The following is a 23,747-nucleotide window of genomic DNA, read 5'->3' as shown; positions in this document are numbered from 1 at the left end:
GTCCCAAGGACATATCTGGTTGTCCAAAGGACATTTTAGAGCCTACAATCTTCAGGAAGGTACTAAATAAAACAAATTTATTGAAGTATTAGGAAGCAGTTTTAATATTTCAGCACACCTAACAACATTAAGAATTGTGATAATACAATTCTTAATAATCAACAACTTTAAATCAACTAGTTAACATTTTTTATACTTAGTGCAGTCTTTGACAGTCTCTTTCTTATAATAAAAGATCACAATACGAGTCATATTCAGAGAATAATCTTTAAAAAATCTTAGACTAATTGGAGACCAACAGTTGTTGTTATACCCCTAAAATAAAAATCTTCTGAAAAACATTGGTATCCAATGAAAAACTTAAAATAATATTGACGCCTCTTTTCTAATTAACGTATCTATCGAAAAATTAGTTTTTCTTAACCTAATGGAGATCAACAGTTCCCTACAATAAATTACTTTTCAAAAACATTGGTGTCTATTGGAAACTTAAAATAATTGACACCTCTTTTCAATTGAATTTCCGGATTAGGAAGTTTTTGAACGATGTCTTCATAAGCAACATAGGAGACATCTTTTTCATTGAGGACAAATAGTTTCCCACCTTTAACACATTTCATAAATGTGACTTTAATTTCTCCATCGTCGTCGATATTGCTTTGAGCAATGCATGCGTAAATATGGTATGATTTGCCTTTGGTGCCATAAACTTTGACGAGTAGATAATCACCCATTCCAGGTAATAACTGGTTTTGCCCTGATACTGATGGCTGTGTAGTATTTTTTTCATCATTAGACTCATCAGAAGAACCATACACACAGTTGTAAATACTTTTGTTTGGAGCCTTATGTAGATCAGTAAATAAGATGTCATCCTGTTTTAAAGAAACCAGGGCACTCAAAGGCAAATCATCATCAGTATCATCACTGGATATAATATCATCACGTATGTTGTCTACATCATCAAGTATGTTGTGCTCACACATGTCCACAGGGGATGGAATTATTCTTAAAGTTGGGGTAGGTGAGTAAAACTTTGGATGCAAACAGTCGCACAATCCTCTTGAGCAAAAACAACTCAAATTTCTATACTTTAGTTGGCCACGAATCCTTGAAAAGATTTGGTGCACATCTTTGGTTCCAGGCAGAGGGACAAGATCCTTTGGAATACAATTTTGAACATCGTCAATTTTTTCTTTGATTATATAAAACAATTTGATTTTGCTAGATTCCTTGAGGGCTTGGTAAAATCCAAATGCATCGGTTATGTCTTTTCCAGTTGCTACCTTGTTATCCGCCTCTCTTTTAAGGAATCCCCCAATTCCATCAGCCGCTCCCTTGCCATGACCTGCTTCGAAGAATGACCAGCTAAATGCTTGAAACCCGTAGTCAAATGTTTTTGTACAAGCCAAGAAGAAGTTACCTTTCTGGCGATACTGAGAGAAAGGTCCATCAGAAAAGTAATGGATAGTGTCAATTTCAGGGTAATCTTCAATAATGCTTGTTAGAATCGGATGTAAGTGCGCCCATATTGCAGCAGGTTGATGGATATTGCATGGCGATACAGAGCAAAAAGAAGATACCTTGTAATTTTTGTCTTTGTCGTGCAGGTATACGACAACAGTGTGGAGTGTTATTTGGTTGCGGGATCCACCAAAATGGTGTGCTTGAATTTCTTCATGGCATTTTGCACTATAATTTTCGCTGAAATCAACTAAAATTACGGCTTCGTTTGGTTTAATGTTATCAACACTTTGCCGGAAATTCCTGTACTGGGTTTTCATATTGAAAATATGTTTTTTTAATATTTTCAGATCCTCTTTAAATTTATCTATCATGTTTTGTACCAAATCTTCATTCAATATTTTAACATTCTTAATAGATTTCATCCTTTTGCCTCCTTTTACATAAATTTCCTCTTCTCTCACCCATTCAAACCATTGCATTTTACCCTTAACATTATCTTCGTTTATTTTTATTTCTCTATCTTGACATTGTACACAAGTACCAAACATACAATCCATTTTATTACTGTCACACACTGTTTCTAGAATCAGTGTACTTGTATCCACCGCATTAATAACTCTTTTCTGCTTTAGAGCCTTTATTTTAGCTGCTGCATTTGCATGTGTTTTACAAAGGCACATATCCCTGCCATCTACTGTTGGTCTGAGTACGTAGAAGGGTCGATGTTTCGTAAAATAGAAATAGGAACATTTTGTCCCTGGATTCTCCAACTTAAATGCTTTGAATAAATTTTTCATTGACTCTAAAAGGAACCGTTTTTGAACTTTTTCTTTTCCTTTAGTGACGGTTTCTTTCTTGCCGGCGGTGTTTCTTGACCCATTATCTCTTTGGAAAAAACATTTTACTTTCTTAATTAGTTCCGTTTCACCCTTACATGTTGTATTTGCTTTAGCGCTTCCTTTTACACCTAAACTGTCCTGTATGATTTGTTTCTTGCGTGATTCATCTACGTTTTCAAATATCTTTCTCAACATCCTTTTCCCTTCTCGTGCCTTTGTTGTCATGTAGTTTTTCTTTATAGCACGAGTTAAAGTTTTGTATTTTTCGTATAATTCATTTTCTGCCACGGTTCTTTTTTCTTTAATTTTATTTAATTCGTTTGCTTTACGATGAGCCCTCTTCTTAAATTTTTCAAATTTTTTTTTCCACATATTGGCTTGGCTTCGTAATTTTAAATTTTCTTTGTACATCTTAGATCTATCTCTACGGATTATTTTCCTTCCCCTTTTTTTATTCTGTTCAGATTCCAGAGGTGCAAAGGGAGAAGCCGGCGGAGTGGGTACATATTGATCTTGTGGTATATTGATTTCCTGCAAAGTAGACGGAGAACTTGGTGGTGTTTCTTGCAGTATGTTTCGAAGTGCTTTTGATCTCTTTCTTTGTTCTTGTTTACGCAATTTCCATATGGTTCTGCAGTATTTTTTGTCCTCAGGCTGCATAGCTGATATCGATATTTTGTTTTTATGATAACTTTCTCTTTTTTTTCGCTTCCTTTCAGCCAATTTTTCTGGGTCTGCTTTAAGTCTCTCTCTATAGCGCCTAGATTTTTCCTTCTCCGTCAACCCCATTGCCTAAAATGAAATACGTATTTAACATTGTCTTCGGTTTCCGCGATATCGACTCATGTAAATAAAAACCGGTCAAGTGCGAGTCAGACTCGTGCGCCGAGGGTTCCGTACCAACGGTATTTTTTTTTACAATTTCAATCCATAAATTTAAAAAAAAAACAGTTTCATACAGACAATTAGAGTTTTGAATGATTCACGGTTAGTTTCACTAGACTTATATTGACCGGGATATAGACCGTGATTACCTTTTGTAACTGCGTCGAAATATCGGGAGCTCACAAATAATACAAAAGGTAATCACGGTCTATATCCCGGTCAATATAAGTTCATACAGACAGTTTTATTTACATGAAATACGTGTAAGCAAGTTATAATTACGGTAAAGATCCCCGTGATTGAAAAAAAAATGTAATTGTTGATATCTTAAAATTAACCTTATGTCAAAGCGAAAGGTCAAAGACTGGGTATTTACCCTATTTAACATCTTATCACATGTATTTACCCTATTAAAAATCTTATCACATCATTTTTGTCTAACGGACAACCAAAATGTCCCAAGGACAACCAAATCAGTTGTCCGAGTGACTAGTTGTCCGAGGGACTTTTCTAAAACTTTGAACCGTACAATAAAAATTAATGATTTGTTGTGTTTTATTTCACCCTTACCGTAACATATACATATAACAGAATCTAGTACGACATAATTTATTCAAATATATTAAGTACTTACGAATTTGTGCCGGTGGTCCGATGGACAGACAATAAAACCACCCCGCACTCACCAACAGTACCCGACCGACTGACGACGCGAGTGTCGTTTATTCAAAATGGCGGCTAGACCTATCAGATTACCAGGAAATTAAACTTGTTGTCAAGTGCCTTACTGCGCCATCTACATTTAGATTCCGTAACTAATTTATGGTTGTCCGATGGACCTGCATGACGCGGATAATTTCAAGGGACAAAATTAAAACGCAAGAAATTTATAAACGGTTTAGTACAAATATAAGAAATCGGTGTTTTATTGATGATACTTATCCATAAAAATGATTATGTGTATAATGTATATCAATCCCACAATAGTATTTTTTTTCATGATTCAAATTTGTATGGTGCACCGTCGCAAAGGGACAATTTGACGTACTATGAAAACCATCTTTTGGTCTTTCGGACAACCATTAAAAACCGGATAAATTGTAAAAAACAATTCAATGTTTCGTGATGAAATGTTACGTAAAATTACTGGGAACAGAATGGAATGCAAATAAAGCTCATTACCTTTATATAAATTTGTAATATCGATCAGGGACTCTGTACGTTTGATGTTGAACATTAAAAGTTGATTCACCCATTTACATTATATTTCAGTCCATGAAACATACGGGCTAGCAAGCCTACAATTACAATAATATCTAAACAAATGCATGGTGTATTCCCATTTGTCCCCGCCGGGCCTGTGCCCGGTATGGGAATAGGTGTTTTCATATAAAATAAATTAGTCACGTGGGGCGGGGACAAATGGGAAAACACCAAATCCGTAGCTTATATTTGCCACCAACAAGATTGAGAGATTCAATATACTCTATGGAGAAGTGTTTATGGGTGGATCAACTTATAATGTTATTACTAATGATATTAAATCAATTTTATTAATTATGTCCCATTGTCCTGGTGAAAATAGTGGTACAGTCGCAATCAGATATATCGGAGCGGCCGAGGTGCTCAAAAATATCTGAACACGCACTCTAACGCCTTGACAATAGAGGCGTGTTCAGATATTTGTGAGCACCTTGACCGCTCCGATATATCTGATGGCGACTATATCATAAAGCCAGGGTATTAATATCTTAGAGAAAATAACCATGGTAACGAGTTACAAGAAAAAAATTGATTCACCCGACAAATAATACGCACTATACACGGTGGCTTAAAAATAAGTGCATTCCCTTTGCCAGGGAGGTTTTGGGATTATACTGAGCAACTTTTACTATGGGACCAACCACGAAATCGCGGAAAAAATTTGGCTGTTTCATACATTTTAGCTGGTCTATTTTCTATGTATTAAGAAAAACTAATATGGCAAATACTGCTTGCCACATTTACTTATAAGATTTTTCACCTAAGATATCAAATTAAATCATGTTAGAGATCTGATTTGTGACAAATTTAGTTAATATTAATATATTTCATCACACTGCGTAGTAAGCGTGCTATTTCACGCATGTGCTGCGGGAGCTGAAGTCAAATTAACTCCCACGGGAGTTATAGCTTTTCTTTTTAAATATGTCACTAACTTATACGAACCACGTAGGTTCTATGTAAAATACTTGTTTAAAGCCAAAAAATAAAATTAGTTTTACGTTCAAAATACTAACGTTTATAATTTAATTGATTTATGTTTAAAAATTATAATAAATTTGATTAATAGCCTTTTTAATTTTTTAATTTTCACAAATTTCAATCGTGGCTAAATGCCGGACGGTACGGCGTTCGATGCCTAGCCAGTCAAAAACAAAAATGACAATGTGGCGAACAAATGCCTGAAATGTCACCGTATTTAAGAATTACTTCGCTTAAAATTTAGTTTTTTTCTTTGCAAGTGTGATAAAAAACATTGTGTGTGTGGGGTAATAATATTGCAAACCCGAGTCTTTAATGCACTCCAGCTTACGGCTGTCGTGCATCTAAAGACCTCGTCCCCCCCCCCTCTCGTTGCACAATGCACTATAAATTACATTCTAATTATTCAACAATACATGTCATTTCCCACTAATCATTTTTTTAATAATGAATAAATATGTTTAATATAATATTAATATTGTCTTCGGTTACCGCGATAGTTACTCATGAAATAAAACTATGAAAACGGATTATATCGCGTATATTGAATTTATAATACATCCCGACGTTTCGAACTCTTTACAGCGTTCGTGGTCAACGGGTGACTGAGGAAAAATTACAAAATGCAAAAATACCCACATACTAAAATAATGAACAATCATAGACTACAAACTTTAAGGCTGGTTGTACATGCAAAATCGGTTCATAAGGCTAGTTATACACTATAATTATTTTTTTCCAAGTAAGAAAAAAAATTTTTTTTTTTTTTTTTTTTTATCGCGTATATATATATATCTTTACTTGGAAAAAAATAATTATAGTGTATAACTAGCCTTATGAACCGATTTTGCATGTACAACCAGCCTTAAAGTTTGTAGTCTATGATTGTTCATTATTTTAGTATGTGGGTATTTTTGCACTTTGTAATTTTTCCTCAGTCACCCGTTGACCACGAACGCTGTAAAGAGTTCGAAACGTCGGGATGTATTATAAATTCAATATACGCGATATAATCCGTTTTCATAGTTTTATTTCATAATATTAATAATTTTCTACAATGAATGGATATTGTATTGTAAGTACCTAATCGTTGGTATGGATTGCATGTGTAAACAAAATCTTTACAACATATTAACGCAGATTTTAAATAAGGTTTGCTAAACTATGTTTTTTGATAAAATTCTAAGGCACTAGTTTATTGAATCTAGAGATGTTGTGTCAATGGGGTTGGCCGGTGAATCTATGGATGGTATAGAAAGGATCGCAATCTCTTATGGCAGAATTGTTGTAAAAGTGACCGCGTTAAGCTTTAAATAATAGTTCCTAATCTCTCCGGTGGCGCTAGTTAGGCTCTGGGACATGAGTATTACATGAACCATATAAGGCAACAAATAACCCGACCAAATTACGTAGGTTGTTTTTGGTAGTATTTCGGTGTATGGTGGCGCCGCCTAATTACTGTTTTTTGATGGACACTTTTCATACATAGAGATTTGGCTCCTTTATACAGTCTCCATGGGTCAATCCCTAGAATTGTGTCAAATTTTTGTTTTTTTAATGCCCTGGATGCCAGCCCTTTAAGCCAAATCTCATAGAAAAAGAGGCAAGCTATGATGGCGCCATCTCTGCATACCTTTGACAGTTGCCAACCCCATTTATTGCTTCTTTTTAAAAATATTTCTAGTGGTTCTCCATAATTCAAATAGACTTATTACCACCACAAGTTCATAGCCATAGTGAACCGTATTATAATCTGAATAAGGTTGATTTTTGTTAAATTATTTTTTAGTAATTAGTGAGTTTTGGTTGTCACCTAACGATATATATGGACCTTTAAATTCTCGCCATAGTTACGTAATGTGCTAATTATCGCACTTAAAGTAGCACCATATAGTACTGCAAAGTTACATGAACGTTTTAAATTCTTCGCGAACGTTCTTGGAGACCTGTCTGGCCTAGTGGGTAGTGACCCTGCCTGTGAAGCCGATGGTCCTGGGTTCGAATCTCGGTAAGGGCATTTATTTGTGTGGTGAGCACAGATATTTGTCCCTGAGTCATGGTTGTTTTCTATGTATTTAAGTATTTATATATTATATATATCGTTGTCTAAGTACCCACAACACAAGCTTCATTGAGCATACCGTGGGACTTAGTCAATTTGTGTAATAATGTCCTATAATATGTATGTAAGTATATGTATTAAATTAAATAAAAGCTTGTAATATGTGGTATTTTCTATAAAAAGGGACCTTATTGTCGATGGCGCTTACGCCATTATAAACGATGCTCCGATATAAATACAATGCCGCGCGACGCTGTGCGGCGTAAGCGCCATCGACAATACGGTCCCTTTTCATAGAAAATGCCCCATATAACCTTTTAAAAACTACATAACAACGCACATTATTGGGTCCTACACTAGATAGACCATTGAAAATGAGGTGGGAAGAACTAAACAGAGATGCAACGGATAGTTGTTTGGCCTGATACCGAATGTTCGGCCTGACCATCGGCCGAATATTCAATATCCGGCTGCCGAATATTAGGCCGGCGGCAATATACCCACATTTCGGTTTATAAGGTGGGCATTGTGCAGATTTTGACCTGTTTCGTAGTGAACGTTCGCGCGCACTCATTTCTAGGTTCGAAATGAGTGCGCGTACAAGTGAGTGGCATGTTTAAATAATTTTAAAATAATAAACGAGCACGATTATGACCGTGACTGTTTCTCTCCAATTTTTTTACTCCGAAATCAAGCAGTTACTATCCGGTATCCGGCCGGATAGATAGGTCACTATCCTGTATCCGGCCGGATATTAAAATAAGGGCCGGATACCGGATAGTTAACGAATATCCGGTGCATCTCTTTCTTTTGGTACAAATAATGTTAAACTGTAACCGCAAATAGTTAATAAAAACAATAAATAATACGCCTACTGTCGACGGCTGCTATCATCTCCGTAGTTTCCTGAAAAAAAAAATTTTTTTTTGGAAACTGAAAGAATGCATGTACATTACGACACAAGTGCGAAAAATATGAACAATTTTTTTTGCAATACACCCAATAACTAGCTTCTAAATAAATCACCATACCTATTTAAAGGCATCTCTTTATAAGTGACCGGTTTTCTGTTCCGCAGTGTCCTGGTGACTCGGTCTGCTCCGCTCCCGCTATGGGGTGGGGGGGGGCACACGTTAATGACGTCACAGGGGGAGGGAGGGGCCAAGGGAATGTGACATGTTGTGACAAGGGGGAGAGAGCACAAACCATGTGACGTCACTTTAACTTCATCTGTAAGATGTGACGTCACACCAGGGGACGACACGACGACGGATGTGAGGGGGTAAAAAAAATCTTGAAATCCGTGTGACTGAATTTATAGATGACCCCTCGCTCGATAATTTTACGAGATTCGTTATTTAAAAAAAATAACGTACCGATTTAAAGGCTTCTCTTTATAAGTGACCGGCTTCCTGTTCCGCCGCGTCCTGCCCTCGCTGGCTCTGTCCGCTCCGCTTCCGCTATCGCTGTCGCCGCTGTCTCTCCTGTGGAAAATACTTACATAATATTTGTATAACAAGTGCAGAAACTAACCAATTAGTAGACTTCTATTGACCGGGATATAGAATAGAATAGAATATCATTTATTTCAGTATAAGTACACAGTTATACAATATATACAGAGAACTGACGCTGGTCTTCCGTGGACACCTGTAGGGAGCGTAGTTGCGCGCAGCTACCAACTACAGTAAAGTTACTAAGATAACTATAACAATTAATTATTACGATAACGATATATGAAGGGTACACGGAAAGAACATGTCTAGTCACTTTATTCGGAAAATGAGATTTTCATTTCAAAATTTAGAGCTCTTAATGAACTATTAGTTATATCTTCTGCTACCACTGTATAATATATGTAACACGACTTTTTTTTAGTTAAAAAAGACCTGTTCACGGAATTACCATACATTTTGACATGGTTCCAAATTTTAAAACCGCGATTACTCAAAATGTTACTAAAGTGATTAGACATGTTCTTTCCGTGTACCCTTCATAAAGGATGTCCCAAAAAGGACGCAAGATTTGAAATTGATGAAAAATACATTTTTTTATTATTATAATATATTTGTATATAAAATCTTGAAATACATAAAATAGGGTTATTTGTGGAATAATACGTCAGGGAAATGTCCTCCGAGGCTTTGCTGGCACATACGCACTCTTTTGTCAATATTTTCTATGACCATTTTGCATAAATGCGGCTGAATTTCTCCGATGCAGCGTCGAATTTCCTCTTTTACTCGTAAAGCATGAGTGATTGTGGGCTTATTGGCATAGACTTTAGACTTCTTTTTATGGGGTTATTTAAGGGGATCCCATGCCCCAATGACCTTCGATTTGAATCCCTTAGTTTTCTAATGTTTTTTGTAGCTTATCATATAAACAGCAACGGATTTTAGCAATATAGTATCCCATATTTACTTCAAAGTTCATTGTTTTCGAAATATTTGGCATCAAAGTTGAACAATTTTAGGTCAAAAAACTGGTTTTCCGGCCATAACTTTTGTGTTAATTAGTTTAAAATTAAAACCTTAGACAAATTTTTAGAGACGTCTAAGACGAACTCAAATATATAGATTTCGTATAAGTAAGATCTTTCACAGCAATCGAGATACGAAAAACGTGTTTTTTTTGACAATGTTTAAAACAATCATAAATAAATAAGTATTTATTTTTTTCACAATCCGGTAGACAAAAATGGAGATAAAAGATTGAAGAACCGATAGCCGCTTGTCTTATAATTCTATATGTAGTGCAAATGTAGGAGATATGATTCAAAACTTGTCAAAAATAGATGAAAACCTCAGGTAGGCCCTTAAAGTCTAAAGTCTATGCCAATAAGCCCACAACCACTCATGCTTTAAAAGAGGAAATTCGACGCTGCATCGGAGAAATTCAGCCGCATTTATGCAAAATTGTCATAGAAAATATTGAGAAAAGATTGCGTATGTGCCAGCAAAGCCTAGGAGGACATTTGCCTGACGTATTAGTCCACAAATAACCCTATTTTATGTATTTCAACACATTGGAGTTGCAGACATCCATAGATGTTAGCCAATGACATGATAAAAAGAGATAGCTATATACCTGTAACTCTCTTGTTGCCCTTGTCCCTCTTGGTCCCTGTAACTCTCCTGTTGGTTTTGCCCCCGTCTAGTGTCTTTGCGTTTATTGGTGGGCGTGCGGCTAGGCTCGCCCGATTCTCTTTCTCTGGCTTGAGATTCTAATTCTTCCCTGTAATAAATATATCATTTGAAGTATACCAGGCGTACTGATTACCAGTCCGCTGGACGATATCGGCCTGTCAGTTGTTCGGAACTGTCAAATTTTTACCTGACAGGCTGATATCGTCCGGAGGACTGATAATCAGTAGGCCCCTTAAGTCATTCCAAAGGGTGTTAGAACTATTCAGGTACAATGTGTATTTTGTTTGCAAGCAAGAGTGCAAATATAATGTCAACTCTAAACGCGTCGAAGTGCGGCTTGGGGCGCTTGTGAGAGCAGGACAGATACAATGTACTCACGACACGATGACTCTCGAGTCGGTAGCTTCGTTGGGGCTGGGCGCGTCGAAGCGCGGCTTGGGGCGCTTGTGAGAGCAGGACAGATACAATGTACTCACGACACGATGACTCTCGAGTCGGTAGCTCCGTTAGGGCTGGGCGCGTCGAAGCGCGGTTTGGGGCGCTTGTTGACGGGCGACTCCGGCTCCGGCACTTGTAGCTTAGGTACGAGGACTTGTAGGACGCGAGAGCAGGACAGCGAACTGAAATAGTATTTTTTCTACTCGTCGAGTATAATCTGTGTATTACAACTTCATATGCAACATTACAACCTTACTTTTTTCAACGTTGGATAGTCTATGGCACTTCCGACTCGAGCATAAGTTTTTTCGATACGGTTTAGTCAATTATAAAAATTTTGAAAATATAACTTTATACATTTCGATTAAATATTTCTTGTTTAAAGAGACTAGATTCAATGCAAATTAGCCAACGATGGTGTTTCGGAACGTAATTTCGTCGCGGTATCTGTAATATTTCCGTCTACTTAAACGCGCTGCTGCGTCGCCTCTGCTTTGTGATTGGTTGGCCAATCAAAGCTCGCCGCGGTCAAGAGGACAAAACAAAACGATAGCTCAAGTTAATTATCTATTTTATGTTGTATAGTAGAAACAATTGCTTCATAAGTCAGAAACGCGCACGTGACACCCTTCATATAGCAACATCCATACCCTACGAAAACCGCTTAGCGTTGCTTGTTAGTCTCCATAGGCTACGGTGGCCAAAATCGAGAAAAAAACTGTTTTAAAATAGAATTTAGCTTGAGCAGGTACCAGGGCCTCATGAGTTACGAGGAGGTGTAGTTGACCAACCCGCCGGGGGCGCGCGCGAGTATGAAGGTATCGCGGGCTGCGGCAGCTCAAGTATCTTAGCTGTATACTTTTGGTTTGTTTACCTATATGATTCTACTAGTTGAAAGCATTATTTTTTGTCTCGTAGAAAAAGTATTGTATACAATAGTGATATAATCAAGCTTTTCAATCTCGTACCTTACTTAAGCAACTCAGCAAGCTTCGTTGCTTAACACGGTACTCGACTGAAAAGCTCTCTATTATATCACGATTGTATAAAATACTAATCTAAAACAGCAGCAGATACTGTAGCCGCCGTGCAGGTCTCGACGACAAATAAAAAGACTTCGATTTGAAGTAAACGTGTAATCATATAGGTGCTGGTTGCTTTACAAGGTACAGTTGACGTAAACGGTTAAAGGTGTAGAAGTGGTGGTAATAGTATGGAGGCTGATGCGAAAGTGGTTAAGTTAATTTTGAATGTTAAAATGGTAGTCTAAATTTAGGTGCCTCTAATTGGCCGCGATACAGGTTATGTGGAGAGTTCCTATTGGTGCATTTAAATAAGCCTCCGCATAGTAAGCGAGTCCGACGGCTGCGTTTTGCTACTGCATTATACACATAAAAGGTTGCGTTCGCAACAGATACCTAAAATTAAAAATAAAATCAAAGTAAATAATTGTTTGTAGATCTTTGCCTAGAAGTCAGAATAAAAAAAAACAACAGTTGCATAATATTGTACGACTATTCCTAAGAACACTGTTGTCAGGATTATTATAACACTGCGCCGGGGCCCCGCGCGCCGCACTTCTTATGAAGTTGATTTCCATCTCACTGGCAATAATTTAATCTACTAATAAGTTCTGGAGTAAAAAAAAAAAGTTTTAGAATACTCCTTAAGCTTGGATACAAATAAAAAATGGAAAAAATCACTGTCTTGGGTGGTGCTCTTCCAGCTGAGCTACCGAGACCTTACCTAATACAGCGAATATTTCCACCATATATGAGCCATAATAAGTTGGTAATTTATAGTATGTATACATACCCATTGAGCGAGTCCCTGGTCGTCGGCGGCGGCGTGGGGGTGCGCCTGCGCCGGCGCACGGTGGGCGTGAACATGCGCGGGGGCTCCGCCTCCGACTCCGACTCCGGCAGAGTCTGACGAAAATTAAATTATACCGTAGAGTATATAGAGTATATATCATACAAAAGGAAAAATCTAAATTATACTGGAAAAATTTCAACATTTTTAAGGTAATAATTGTATGTTATAAACAGTAATGACCGGGCTCGAAAGACCCGAGAGTTTACACAGAGATAGTCTCGACCAACATTTTGAGAGACTCGCTAGGTGGTTGGATCAGGGGTCAGATGCAGAAGGCGGTGATATTGGACAATCTCTGCGGCCCTGACCACCGGCTATACCATAGGTTAGGTTTTTTATAATATGTTTATATGTATTATGTATTATTTTTTGTATAACTTTTTGTATTTTACTTTTATATCCATATTATAAAATCTTAGCCTAAGGTGAAAGAGAAATAAAGAAAATAATAATACCTAATAAAATACTTTATTGTGCACTACAAAGAAAATACATGTTACTAAGACAGGACATAAGTGAGTAGGTAACAACAGCCGGACTTATTGCAAGCAAGATCGTCCAGTAACCAGCTGGGACGCTCCAGGGGATTATCCACTCTAGCTCTATAGGAATAGAGTTGAAAGTGTGCTAGGAGACTTCAGTAGTGGAGTCAGGCTCACGCGGCGCGTTCAGTAACCAGATGGGACCCTCCAGGGGATTGTCTACTCTAGCTCTATAGGAATAGAGTTGAAAGTGTGCTAGGAGACTTCAGTAGTGGAGTCAGGCTCACGCGGCGCGTTCAGTAACCAGATGGGACCCTCCAGGGGATTGTCTACTCTAGCTCTATAGGAATAGAGTTGAGATATAATGTTACCTCAGGACTGTCAGTGTTAGGTGTGTTAAGAGCCTCTTCAGTAGTGGAGTCAGGCTCACGCGGCGCGTTCAGTAACCAGATGAGAACCTTCAGGGGATTGTCCACTCTAGCTCTATAGGAATAGAGTTTAAATAATGTTACCTCAGGACTGTCAGTGTTAAGTGTGTTAAGAGCCTCTTCGGTAGTGGAGTCAGGCTCACGCGGCGCGTCCAGTAACCAGCTGGGACCCTCCAGGGGATTATCCACTCTAGCTCTATGGAAATAAAGTACAAATTACAAACTGGTTGATTGACTGTTATCTTGTTATTTTATACTAGCTTTTGCCCGCGACTTTATCTGCGTGGAGTTAGTAAGTAATTTTTTATTCAATCTTTTTTTTTATCGATTACCCATACAAACTTCCACCCCCCCCCCTTTTCAACCCCTTAAAGGATGACTTTTGGGATAAAAACTAACCTATGTCCTTACCCGGGACTCAAACTATCTCTATACCACATTTCAACTTAATCGGTTCAGCAATTTAAGCGTGAAAAGGTAAGAAACAGACAGACACACTTTCGCATTTATAATATTAGTATGGATAAATAAATTAACCGCAGTGATACAGTAACAGTCTGATAATATCGTTAATATCGTTAAAAAACCGGATAAGTGCGAGTCGGACTCGCCCACCGAGGTTTCCGTACTTTTAAGTATTTGTTGTTATAGTGGCAACAGAAATACATCATCTGTGAAAATTTCAACTGTCCAGCTATCACGGTTGATGTGATACAGCCTGGTGACAGACAGACGGACAGTGGAGTCTTAGTAATAGGGTCCCGTTTTTACCCTTTTGGGTACGGAACCCTAAAAAGCGTTGTTCTCTCCCTACAATTTGTAAATAGCCGAACCCAGAATACCGGGCCCTAATAATTACCTTGGTGGTGTCTGTTCTTCACTCCCCGTTTCAACCTCTTCAGTCACTATGTCTAATCTTCGCCTGCGGAAACACAATAATGTATTCGAAATATCCATACTAATATTATAAATGCGAAAGTGTCTGTCTCTCTGTCTGTTACCTCTTCACGCTTAAACCGCTGAACTGATTTAGTTGAAATTTGGTACAGAGATAGTTCGAGTCCTGGGGAAGGCCATAGGGTAGTTTTTATCCCAGAAATCATCCTTTAAGTGGGTGAAAAGGGGGGTGGAAGTTTGTATGGGGAATCGATGAAAAGCAGATTAAATACAAAATAAGCTACCCAATTTACTAAATCCACGCAGGCGAAGTCGCGGGCAAAAGCTAGTATTTAATATTAGTAAATGTTGTCACTTTTAAATTTATTCAGACGTTTCTGCTTGACACAAAACTAATTTGGTACAATGTTAAGGGCCCTCCACACTCGTGCGCGAATAGCGGCGCGAAGCCGCGGACGCGAGTGTGGAGTCCAGTCCGCTAAACAGCGAAATCGACTCCACACTCGCGTTCGCGGCTTCGCGCCGCGTAGTCTGGAGCGCGCTTTAGGTAATATTAATTAATATCCAAAAATAAAACCGGCCAAGTGCGAGTCGGACTCGCGCACCGAAGGTTCCGTACATTACATAATTTTAACAATGTATTTTTTATGTAAACGTGAGTGAAAGTTAAATTGCGGTTTACGATTTATGACGTATTAAAAAAAAACTATTTACCAGATCTCGTTCAAACCAATTTTCGGTGGAAGTTTGCATGGTAATGTGATGTACATTACAGACATGACGAATCTATAAGGGTTCCGTTTTTTGCCATTTGGCTACGGAACCCTAAAAAGGAAAAGGGGGACTATGTTTGTTTGGAGAACCTTTACCTATCGGTCGACACCTTTCGCCTTTAATACACACCCGCAAAAGTCATGTTAATCTTCTAATTCCGGATATAAGTGTAGTAATTGTAGGTAATAAGTTTTTGGCAAAAATTAAATTTTTGGTACAAGCTTTTCTTGCTGACTGTACTTTTCTTACCACAGGCAACTAATACTTTTAAACCCCCAAACAACCATAGTTTGCGTTGTTTTATCACAAAGTTCCTATGGCCATCTCCTGTCTCCATCATCAGATCAGCTCGATGGTACCATAATATTGCATTTTTCACCCGATTCACAAATGTATGCAAACTTTCAGCTCAATCGGAAATCGGTAAGTGGGTCAAATTTAGATACCAAGATTTGACCCACACTAACTAATTTACAAACCAACAAACTTACATACTAACAGAGCAAGTTAAATAAATGCTTGTAAAAAATTTAAAATCACTCACGGTAATTCGTAATCGTCATCATCAGTCATGTTTTCAGGTTCCTGCGCTACCTCCTCCATGCTTGCTGAAAAAAAAAAACAATTATTAGTCTTTATACAACGACTAAATGGAGTTGGCAACTATCAAAGGTATGCAGAGATGGCGCTATCATAGCTTGCCCTTTTTTCTATGAGATTTGGCTTAAAGGGCTGGCATCCAGGGCATTAAAAAAACAAAAATTTTACACAATTCTAGGGATTGACAGGGCATGCATGCGGTCGAATGCTGATAGCGACCCTGCGGCACCCCATCTAAGGCGGATTCGGCACTCGTTGGTGGTTTTAGACGGTAGTCCTCTGGTTAGTCCGTCATCCCTCCTGGTTCCCCCGGACCAGGTGGCATGCGTAAACGCATTGCCCCAACGTAAAAAAAAAAAAGGTATTGACAAGGCAAGCTATGCTGGCGCCCTCTGCTTATTATTTCGACCGGCCAACCCCATTAAATCCCATTTGCAACCCTTTAAAAATTGAAATCTTATTGAAGCTCTGGAGCTCTTCAACATTCGACGCATTGTATGTTTCAAATTCCAAAAGGCCCTACCATCAACCAGTTTTAAAGGAAAATTCACCTAGGTTTTGGTAGATATTACTGCGCGTCTGTTTTATATATTATTTTTAGGCATCGCAGTTTTCATCGCATGGTAAGATTATAGTGAGCCAACGAGTCGATATTAACATAAAAATTGAAGCCATACTCATCCTCATACTCATTCAGTAATTTCACCCTGAAAAGGCTTTATAAACATACTAAGCATTCACTTTTAAGTAATGAAATATTATTATTTTAAAATTATAAAAAAAGCGTAATTATTATTTTATTAGAATTTCATAGTTCTTTCTGTATTTCGACTTAATCACATAGTTAAACATACTATATTGACATACATATGGGGCATTTTCTATGAAAAGGGACCTTATTGTCGATGGCGCTTACGCCGCACAACGTCGCGCGGCATTGTATTTATATCGGAGCGTCGTTTATAATGGCGTAAGCGCCATTGACAATAAGGTCCCTTTTTATAGAAAATACCACATATATTGTTGCGATATAACTGACTGTAGGTAACTAGGTATGAACCTGGGTTTCATAAGAGATAATTATGAACTTGTTAAAATTACAATTTACTACAATTTCTATAAGACGAGCTTTTCAAATATTAGATGACACCACATAAAATCATTGCACGGCAAAATATGTTAAAACTACTGAACGAATTTGAGGATGAGTATGACTTTAATTCTATTGTCAATATCGACTCCATAGCTCACTATAATGTTACCGTGCAATGAAAACTCCGATGCATATTTATTTTCTTCAGAAGAATTGGTGGGGCGACCAACTGGGAGAAGTCCGGTCTGAAGGCCTAGGTACCGGTGGATCAATAAGGTCCAGAAAGGCCTATGTGACATCCAAGCGGCTGAATGGCGTCGGATCGCATAGGACAGGAACGAATGGCGAAATCTAGTATCGGAGGCCAAGATCCACTTCGGGTCGCTGAGCCCGCGAAGTAAGTAAGGAGAATTGCTGACAAACTCACAGTCAAACAGCATGTTGTCCCCGCTGTCATCGGTAGCCTCTTGTTCAGTCTCGTTGTGGTTCGGAATGTCCCTCACATCTATCCTCGTAAGCGGAATGTAAACATCTGAAAATAACAATCTATAATAACCATTCACATTAAAAACTCTCATCAAGATTTAAACCTAGAACCACTTTGACGGGTGGCACTTTAATTTTTAAATACATTGCTTATTTGCTTATTTTAAAATAAGCTTTTTGTCAAAAATTAAATTTTCGATTCAAGCTTTTATAGCTGATTGTACTTTTCTTTCCACAGGCAACTAATACTCATCGAGACAATTTTAAAAACCCCAAACACAATTAGGTTGCATTGTTTTATCACAGAGTTCCTATGGCCACCTCCTGTCTCCATCATCAGATCAGCTCGATGGTACCATAATATTGCATTGACGCCCAACTTACATGTATCTTATATGTACGTAAATATTCAGCTTCATTAGAAACCAGGAAGTGAAAAGCGCTGGTGGGCTAGCGGTAAGGGCGTGCGACTTTCCGGAGGTCACGGGTTCAAACCCCGGCTCGTACTAATGAGTGTTTCGAAACTTATGTACGAAATATCATTTGATATTTACCAGTCGCTTTTCGGTGAAGGAAAACATCGTGAGGAAACCGGACTAATCCCAATAAGGCCTAGTTTACCCTCTGGGTTGGAAGATCAGATGGCAGTCGCTTTCGTAAAAACTAGTACCTACGCCAATTCTTGGGATTAGTTGCCAAGCGGACCCCAGGCTCCCATGAGCCGTGGCAAAAATACCGGGAATCCGCGAGGAAGATGATGATGAAGACCAGGAAGTGGATCAAATTTAACTTGTGTCATAAAAATAAAAAAAACCGGCCAAGTGCGAGTCGGACACGAAGGGTTCCGTACCATTACGGAAAAAAACAGCAAAATAATCACGTTTGTTGTATGGGAGCCCCATTTAAATATTTATATTATTCTGTTTTTAGTATTTGTTGTTATAGCGGCAACAGAAATATCATCTGTGAAAATTTCAACTGTCTAGCTATCACGGTTAATGAGATACAGCCTGGTGACAGACAGACAGATGGACAGACGAACGGACAGACGGACGGACAGACGGACAGCGGAGTCTTAGTAATAGGGTCCCGTTTTTACCCTTTGGGTACGGTACCCTAAAAAACAGGACCGTGCCGGAACCGGAACCGGAAGTGCGAGTCGGACGGTGCGAATACTTTTTAGTATTTATTGTTATAGCGGCATCATCGACATCATCTGTGAAAATTTCAACTGTCTAGTTATTACGGTTCATGAGATACAGCCTGGTGACAGACAGACGGACGGATGGACAGTAGAGTCTCAGTAATAGGGCCCCGTTTTTACCCTTTGGGTACGGAACCCTAAAAAGTAGTAATAACAAAACATACCTTGTAGCATATGCATTGGTAATGCTCTAACTGTGACATTGCGAGTAGAGATTGGACTCCTAGCTGTTTGTCCTGAAAAATAAAATATTTCGATTAGCACTTTAGTTTTGATAAATTATACACTAAATATAATCCAGTTTTGAATGATTCACGGTTAGTTTCACTAGACTTATACGAGTTACGTTTTATACGAGTGTGAATGCGACCAGACCAACGTGTGAATGCGACGGTGGTAACGTTGAAAGCGAACGCAGCCGACGCGCAAATGAGGGTAAACCCACCCGCTATCTTCAGTCACCCGTGAACATGATGCATGTAACTACGTCGAAATATCGGGAGCTTATAAATAATACAAAAGGCAATCACGGTCCATGGACCAAAAACTAATGTATGATTAACTTCAATATGCCCAACAAATCTATTATTGATTAACAGCCGGGCTAGCACATGATTGGCGCGACAGTATCTCGCGGCGAGATAGACTACCCGTCCCTCTTTAATTAATACAGTTAGGAAATGACGGGTGAGGTCTCGCGGCGAGATACTGTCGCGCCAATCATGTGCTTGGCCTACAGTTTTAGTAACTGACATATACCTAAATTTTAATCTCGAATAATAAAAAAATGGTTATACATGGTGGCTAAAAAATAACTGCATTCCCGTTGTCAGAGAGGTTTTGGGATTATACTGAGCCACTTTTACTATGGGACCAACAACGAAATCGCTAAAATTTACCCTCCCATAGAAAATGGACCAGCCAAAATGTATGAAACAGCCAACTTCTTTTTGCGATTTCGGTGTTGGTCCCATAGTAAAAGTTGCTCAGTATAATCCCAAAACTTCACTGGCAACGGGAATGCACTTATTTTTTTGCCACCGTGTACGTCTTATAATCATATACTTACTAGAAGCGTTAAAGTTCAGAGTAGTCCTGCTAAGTGAAACTACGGGCTGTATGGACTGTCCACCCATCATCATGGGAGGCACACGGTGCACCTTCTCAGTGGAGTTGCTTATGTTGCTCCATCTTGTGGAAACTGTGTCTGCGCCTGTATACAAATGGATAATGTAATGCTATAGGGAATTAGGGACCACACGCGCGTTGCAGGGACTGCCATCTTGAACCGGAAACTTAAACTCCACATTGATATTTCACGCCAAAGCAGCTGGCCTCCACAGCTCACATACGTTTATTGTGCATTGTAGGTCTGCCATCTTGTGAGCGACATTGGAAGCTTAAACTTGACATTTACACGAGAGATGCACCGGATATTCGGTTACTATCCGTTATCCGGCTTATCCGGCTCTTATTTTAATATCAGGCCGGCCAGATACAGGATATTGGCCTACTAACCAGCTGGATACCGGATAGTAATTTTACTTGATTTCAGAGTAAACAAATTGGATTTAAGAAACAGTCACGGTCATAATCTTACTTGTTTATTATTTTAAAACAATGTAAACATTTCACTCACACAGATAACAAGAACAAATTAATAAATGTAAATAATTGCTCTCAATATAAGGGGCATGGCACACTGCCTGTGAATCGGATGCAGTATACCATGCCCCTTATGTTATTGTAGTACATTTATTAATGTACGGTGGTATCACTGCCTTATTCTTGGACTTTTTTGACCACTGATATAAATGTACTAACTTTTAAAAAGAAATTTACCTTCCCGGTCTCTCATATAAGTCTTGGCTAACTCAATAGTGCGTTTGACGGCACTTGAGGCCTGCACAAGGTGGGAGAGAGCCTGCTCACTAGCTTGTTGAAGTGCAGCATCTAGCTTGCGAGCGTCTGCGGCACCGCCGCTTTTGAGGCGCTGGAAAAGATAATGATATGTGAAACCAGTTGAAACTATTCTTTAAAGAATTGATTCTTTCAGAGATAACTACAAAAAAAATTACTCAGGTCAACCAATTGTTTGCAAAAAAACTGGCAGACCATTCTAGAAGCTCCCAGGGACCAATATTAGTGGTCCGCGGTTTCCTTGCCTGGACTAATATGATTCAGTATGGTTACTTAAAATAAAAAGAATGATTTAGTGATTACTTGATTTAAAGAATAATAAAAATCATGTAAGAGTATGTTCCATATAGTCGCAATATTAACAAAAAAAATATCCATAATTTTCATTAATCAGAAAGTTAAACCTTAAGGTAAAAAATTAAGTGCACTTTCACGGTCATTGACCTGTCAACTCTACAGCTGTTTCTTGCGACATTGAGCAACTGCAACACTTACAATCACTTTGAGCCTCAGCTCATTGGTCTCTTTCATTAGCTCCAACTTCTCATTTTCCCTCTGAGCCGCCGTCATCTTCCAATACTGAACTTTTTGAACCAATTCATTATTTTTCTCTATGAGACTTTTAATCTCATCTTCTTGAGCCGCCATGAACACTTTCGAGAAAGAAACAGTCACACGTTACACTTGATTACAACACACAAGGAAAATAAAATCCTTGCTAAATTAAGTGTTTTATTTTGATTATGTTTAAATGTTTTCGTTCTTTCTACTAATCAAACTCAAAACGACGAAAATTAGGTGACTATAGACAATTAAAAACACAGAGGAATAGAATAGAATACTAGACAATGAGGTATGGATGGTATAGAAACATGAATCTAGTATAACTGGATCGGTCATGAGGGGTGGGGGAAAATGACCGAACGGGATAGTCTTATGTATCTTTCAGTAGGAGTAGCAGAGAAAGCGCTGTTATTGTTTGTCCTTGTCATAGTTTCACTTTTTCACCGCTGCCACAACCGAGGTTGTGGCAAACAAATAAGTACGTGACATGTCATGTTTGTTCGTTGCTTGTTTAATTATCGTTGTTTTGTATGAAATTGTGCTTTCTCTTATGAAATATAGTGATGGTTAGCGTTTTGAATGCTTGAACTTTGATAAAATACTGGTGAATTGTTCTGTAATCGGCTGTAATAGCCGCTCTGAGCAAAAATATGAGATCATAACCTTTCACACGTAAGTACGGTATTTTACACCTTTCTCTTAACGCAATATGTGAGAATAACATCGTAAGATTACGTTACACTCAAAGCAATGTAGAATCAAACGATTTCAATAAAAATATCACAATTATTTACGCAAATTAACAAAACATTATTTGTAAAATTATCCGCCCAAATTACGTAGGTAGGTAGGAGTCTGAAGTCAGCCATTTTTAAACTTCTTCTTAATTTAGCTGCATAACAATCATGTTAGGGATACCAGATGAAAATATCATAATTTTATGGGTAATTTTGACCTCGAAGTTTTTTTCGTACTTCTAATTCCAAAAAATAAATAAACAAATGTTGTGAAGATTAAACGTGGTGTACATTAATTGGTGTGATTGCGATTTGTGATTTCTTTAAATTAAAACCCATAATACATTTTATTTTACGTTTTATTTACTAAACATGTTTAGTTTTGTACCACCTGCGCGAATTATAGGAGGTAGTTCATTGTTCATACGCCTAAAAAGAACGGCCCATTGACATTTTATTTAACATTTTTTTAATACCGTCAAACAAGCTAACTTTGCCTCCAGGGTAATCGCCCCAACGTGATATCAAATATTGGGGTAATTTTTACCAATATGGTATCCCCACGTTTATGACGTCATCTATGTCTATCCCTTACGGGCGCACGCGTATAGCTGGTCTATGTAATGCTAGGTCTATGTATAGAAAGGATCGCAATCTCTTATGGCAGAATTGTTGTAAAAGTGACCGCGTTAAGCTTTAAATAATAGTTCCTAATCTCTCCGGCGGCGCTAGTTAGGCTCTGGGACATGAGTATAACATGAACCATATAAGGCAACAAATAACCCGACCAAATTACGTAGGTTGTTTTTGGTAGTATTTCGGTGTATGGTGGCGCCGCCTAATTACTGTTTTTTGATGGACACTTTTCATACATAGAGATTTGTCTCCTTTATACAGTCTCCATGCAATGAGGGCTAAATCGAATCAACCTGAATCAACCGTAGACAAAAACCTACCAAATATTGTAAAGACAAGCTTACACCATGCGACAACGTGCGACATGAAGTAAAAATGTCCAAAAATATGTTGTCTGTGGAAGTATTGCCAGCATTGAGTATACATGTCTAAGTTAGGGATATTCTAGAGAATTTGTGTAAATGACGTTGTTTGTTTGTAGAAGGTAATTAGAAGATTAGAAGTTAAACCAAGCTAACTTGGCAGTGATTTTCATAGCACAGACTGTTTAAGCGTTACTTTACTTCCACAGTCTGTGCTATCATTATCACTGCCAACCTAGCTTGGTCTAACGTAAAAACTCATTTTCATAAATTTTGTGGTAGTTTTTTTATATGTAAAAAAATTGTTTTTTGTGTGTAATGAAATAAGAGCTAGAGTAAAACCAAGCTAACTTGTCAGTGATTTTGACAGCACAGACTGCAAAAGTTATTTTAAACCTCAAACTTCTATGAAATTATGACGTTTAAAATAACGCACAGTCTGTCAAAATCGCTGCCAAGTTAGCTTCGTCTGACTCTAATCATGTAAATGTACATAAATTTAATTTAAGGTTAATATTTTAGGTTTCATGATACGTTTTTGGTCGCATGAAGACTGGTACAACTGTTAATATTTTTTTGGCGATGAACAAGCATCATTTATTGAA

The 23,747-nt window shown here is 38.1% G+C and overlaps 2 protein-coding genes and 1 long non-coding RNA gene across 5 annotated transcripts in view; 1 reads left to right on the top strand and 2 right to left on the bottom strand.

Moving 5' to 3' along the window:
* Positions 1-174: 174 nt before the first annotated feature.
* On the bottom strand, positions 175-5,743 carry LOC134740476 (uncharacterized). The gene is made up of 2 exons (XM_063672953.1): positions 3,826-5,743; positions 175-3,098 (listed from the first exon to the last, which is right to left on the bottom strand). The coding sequence occupies exon 2, from the start codon at positions 3,093-3,095 to the stop codon at positions 456-458; it is 2,640 nt and encodes an 879-aa protein (XP_063529023.1). The 5' UTR covers positions 3,096-3,098; positions 3,826-5,743; the 3' UTR covers positions 175-455.
* A 1,682-nt stretch (positions 5,744-7,425) lies between these two features.
* Positions 7,426-23,747, top strand: part of LOC134740517 (uncharacterized) — a 96,743-nt gene continuing 80,421 nt past the window's right edge. The window contains exon 1 of the long non-coding RNA XR_010127824.1: positions 7,426-7,617. This is a non-coding gene — a long non-coding RNA (uncharacterized LOC134740517). The remainder of the gene's footprint in view (positions 7,618-23,747) is intronic.
* On the bottom strand, positions 7,784-21,673 carry LOC134740487 (uncharacterized). 3 transcript variants are annotated; one of them, XM_063672978.1, is made up of 13 exons: positions 21,339-21,671; positions 20,766-20,916; positions 19,993-20,136; positions 19,088-19,159; positions 17,661-17,765; positions 16,085-16,148; positions 14,729-14,791; positions 13,954-14,065; positions 12,900-13,012; positions 11,123-11,266; positions 10,588-10,734; positions 8,874-8,981; positions 8,092-8,403 (listed from the first exon to the last, which is right to left on the bottom strand). In XM_063672978.1, exons 1-13 carry the CDS (start codon positions 21,489-21,491, stop codon positions 8,388-8,390), a joined length of 1,392 nt encoding a protein of 463 aa, XP_063529048.1. In that variant the 5' UTR covers positions 21,492-21,671; the 3' UTR covers positions 8,092-8,387. The 3 variants fall into 3 exon arrangements, with proteins under 3 accessions (XP_063529049.1, XP_063529048.1, XP_063529050.1); XM_063672979.1 differs by lacking the exon at positions 14,729-14,791 and having other exon boundaries at positions 7,784-8,403; positions 21,339-21,673; XM_063672980.1 differs by lacking the exon at positions 11,123-11,266 and having other exon boundaries at positions 8,100-8,403; positions 21,339-21,670.

Source organism: Cydia strobilella, chromosome 4 (assembly GCF_947568885.1).
Source record: "Cydia strobilella chromosome 4, ilCydStro3.1, whole genome shotgun sequence".
Lineage (NCBI taxonomy): Eukaryota > Metazoa > Arthropoda > Insecta > Lepidoptera > Tortricidae > Cydia > Cydia strobilella.
This window is presented reverse-complemented; position numbering and strand designations above follow the sequence as displayed.

Coding starts and splice junctions, on each gene's coding strand:
- LOC134740476 (XM_063672953.1), bottom strand. CDS start 3,095: ATGGGGTTGACGGAGAAGGAAAAATCTAGGCGCTATAGAGAGAGACTT.
- LOC134740487 (XM_063672978.1), bottom strand. CDS start 21,491: ATGGCGGCTCAAGAAGATGAGATTAAAAGTCTCATAGAGAAAAATAAT. Junction 17,766..19,087: donor ACCAATGCATATGCTACAAG/GTATGTTTTGTT, acceptor TGTTATTTTCAG/ATGTTTACATTCCGCTTACG. Junction 13,013..13,953: donor TTAACACTGACAGTCCTGAG/GTAACATTATTT, acceptor AATTTTCGTCAG/ACTCTGCCGGAGTCGGAGTC.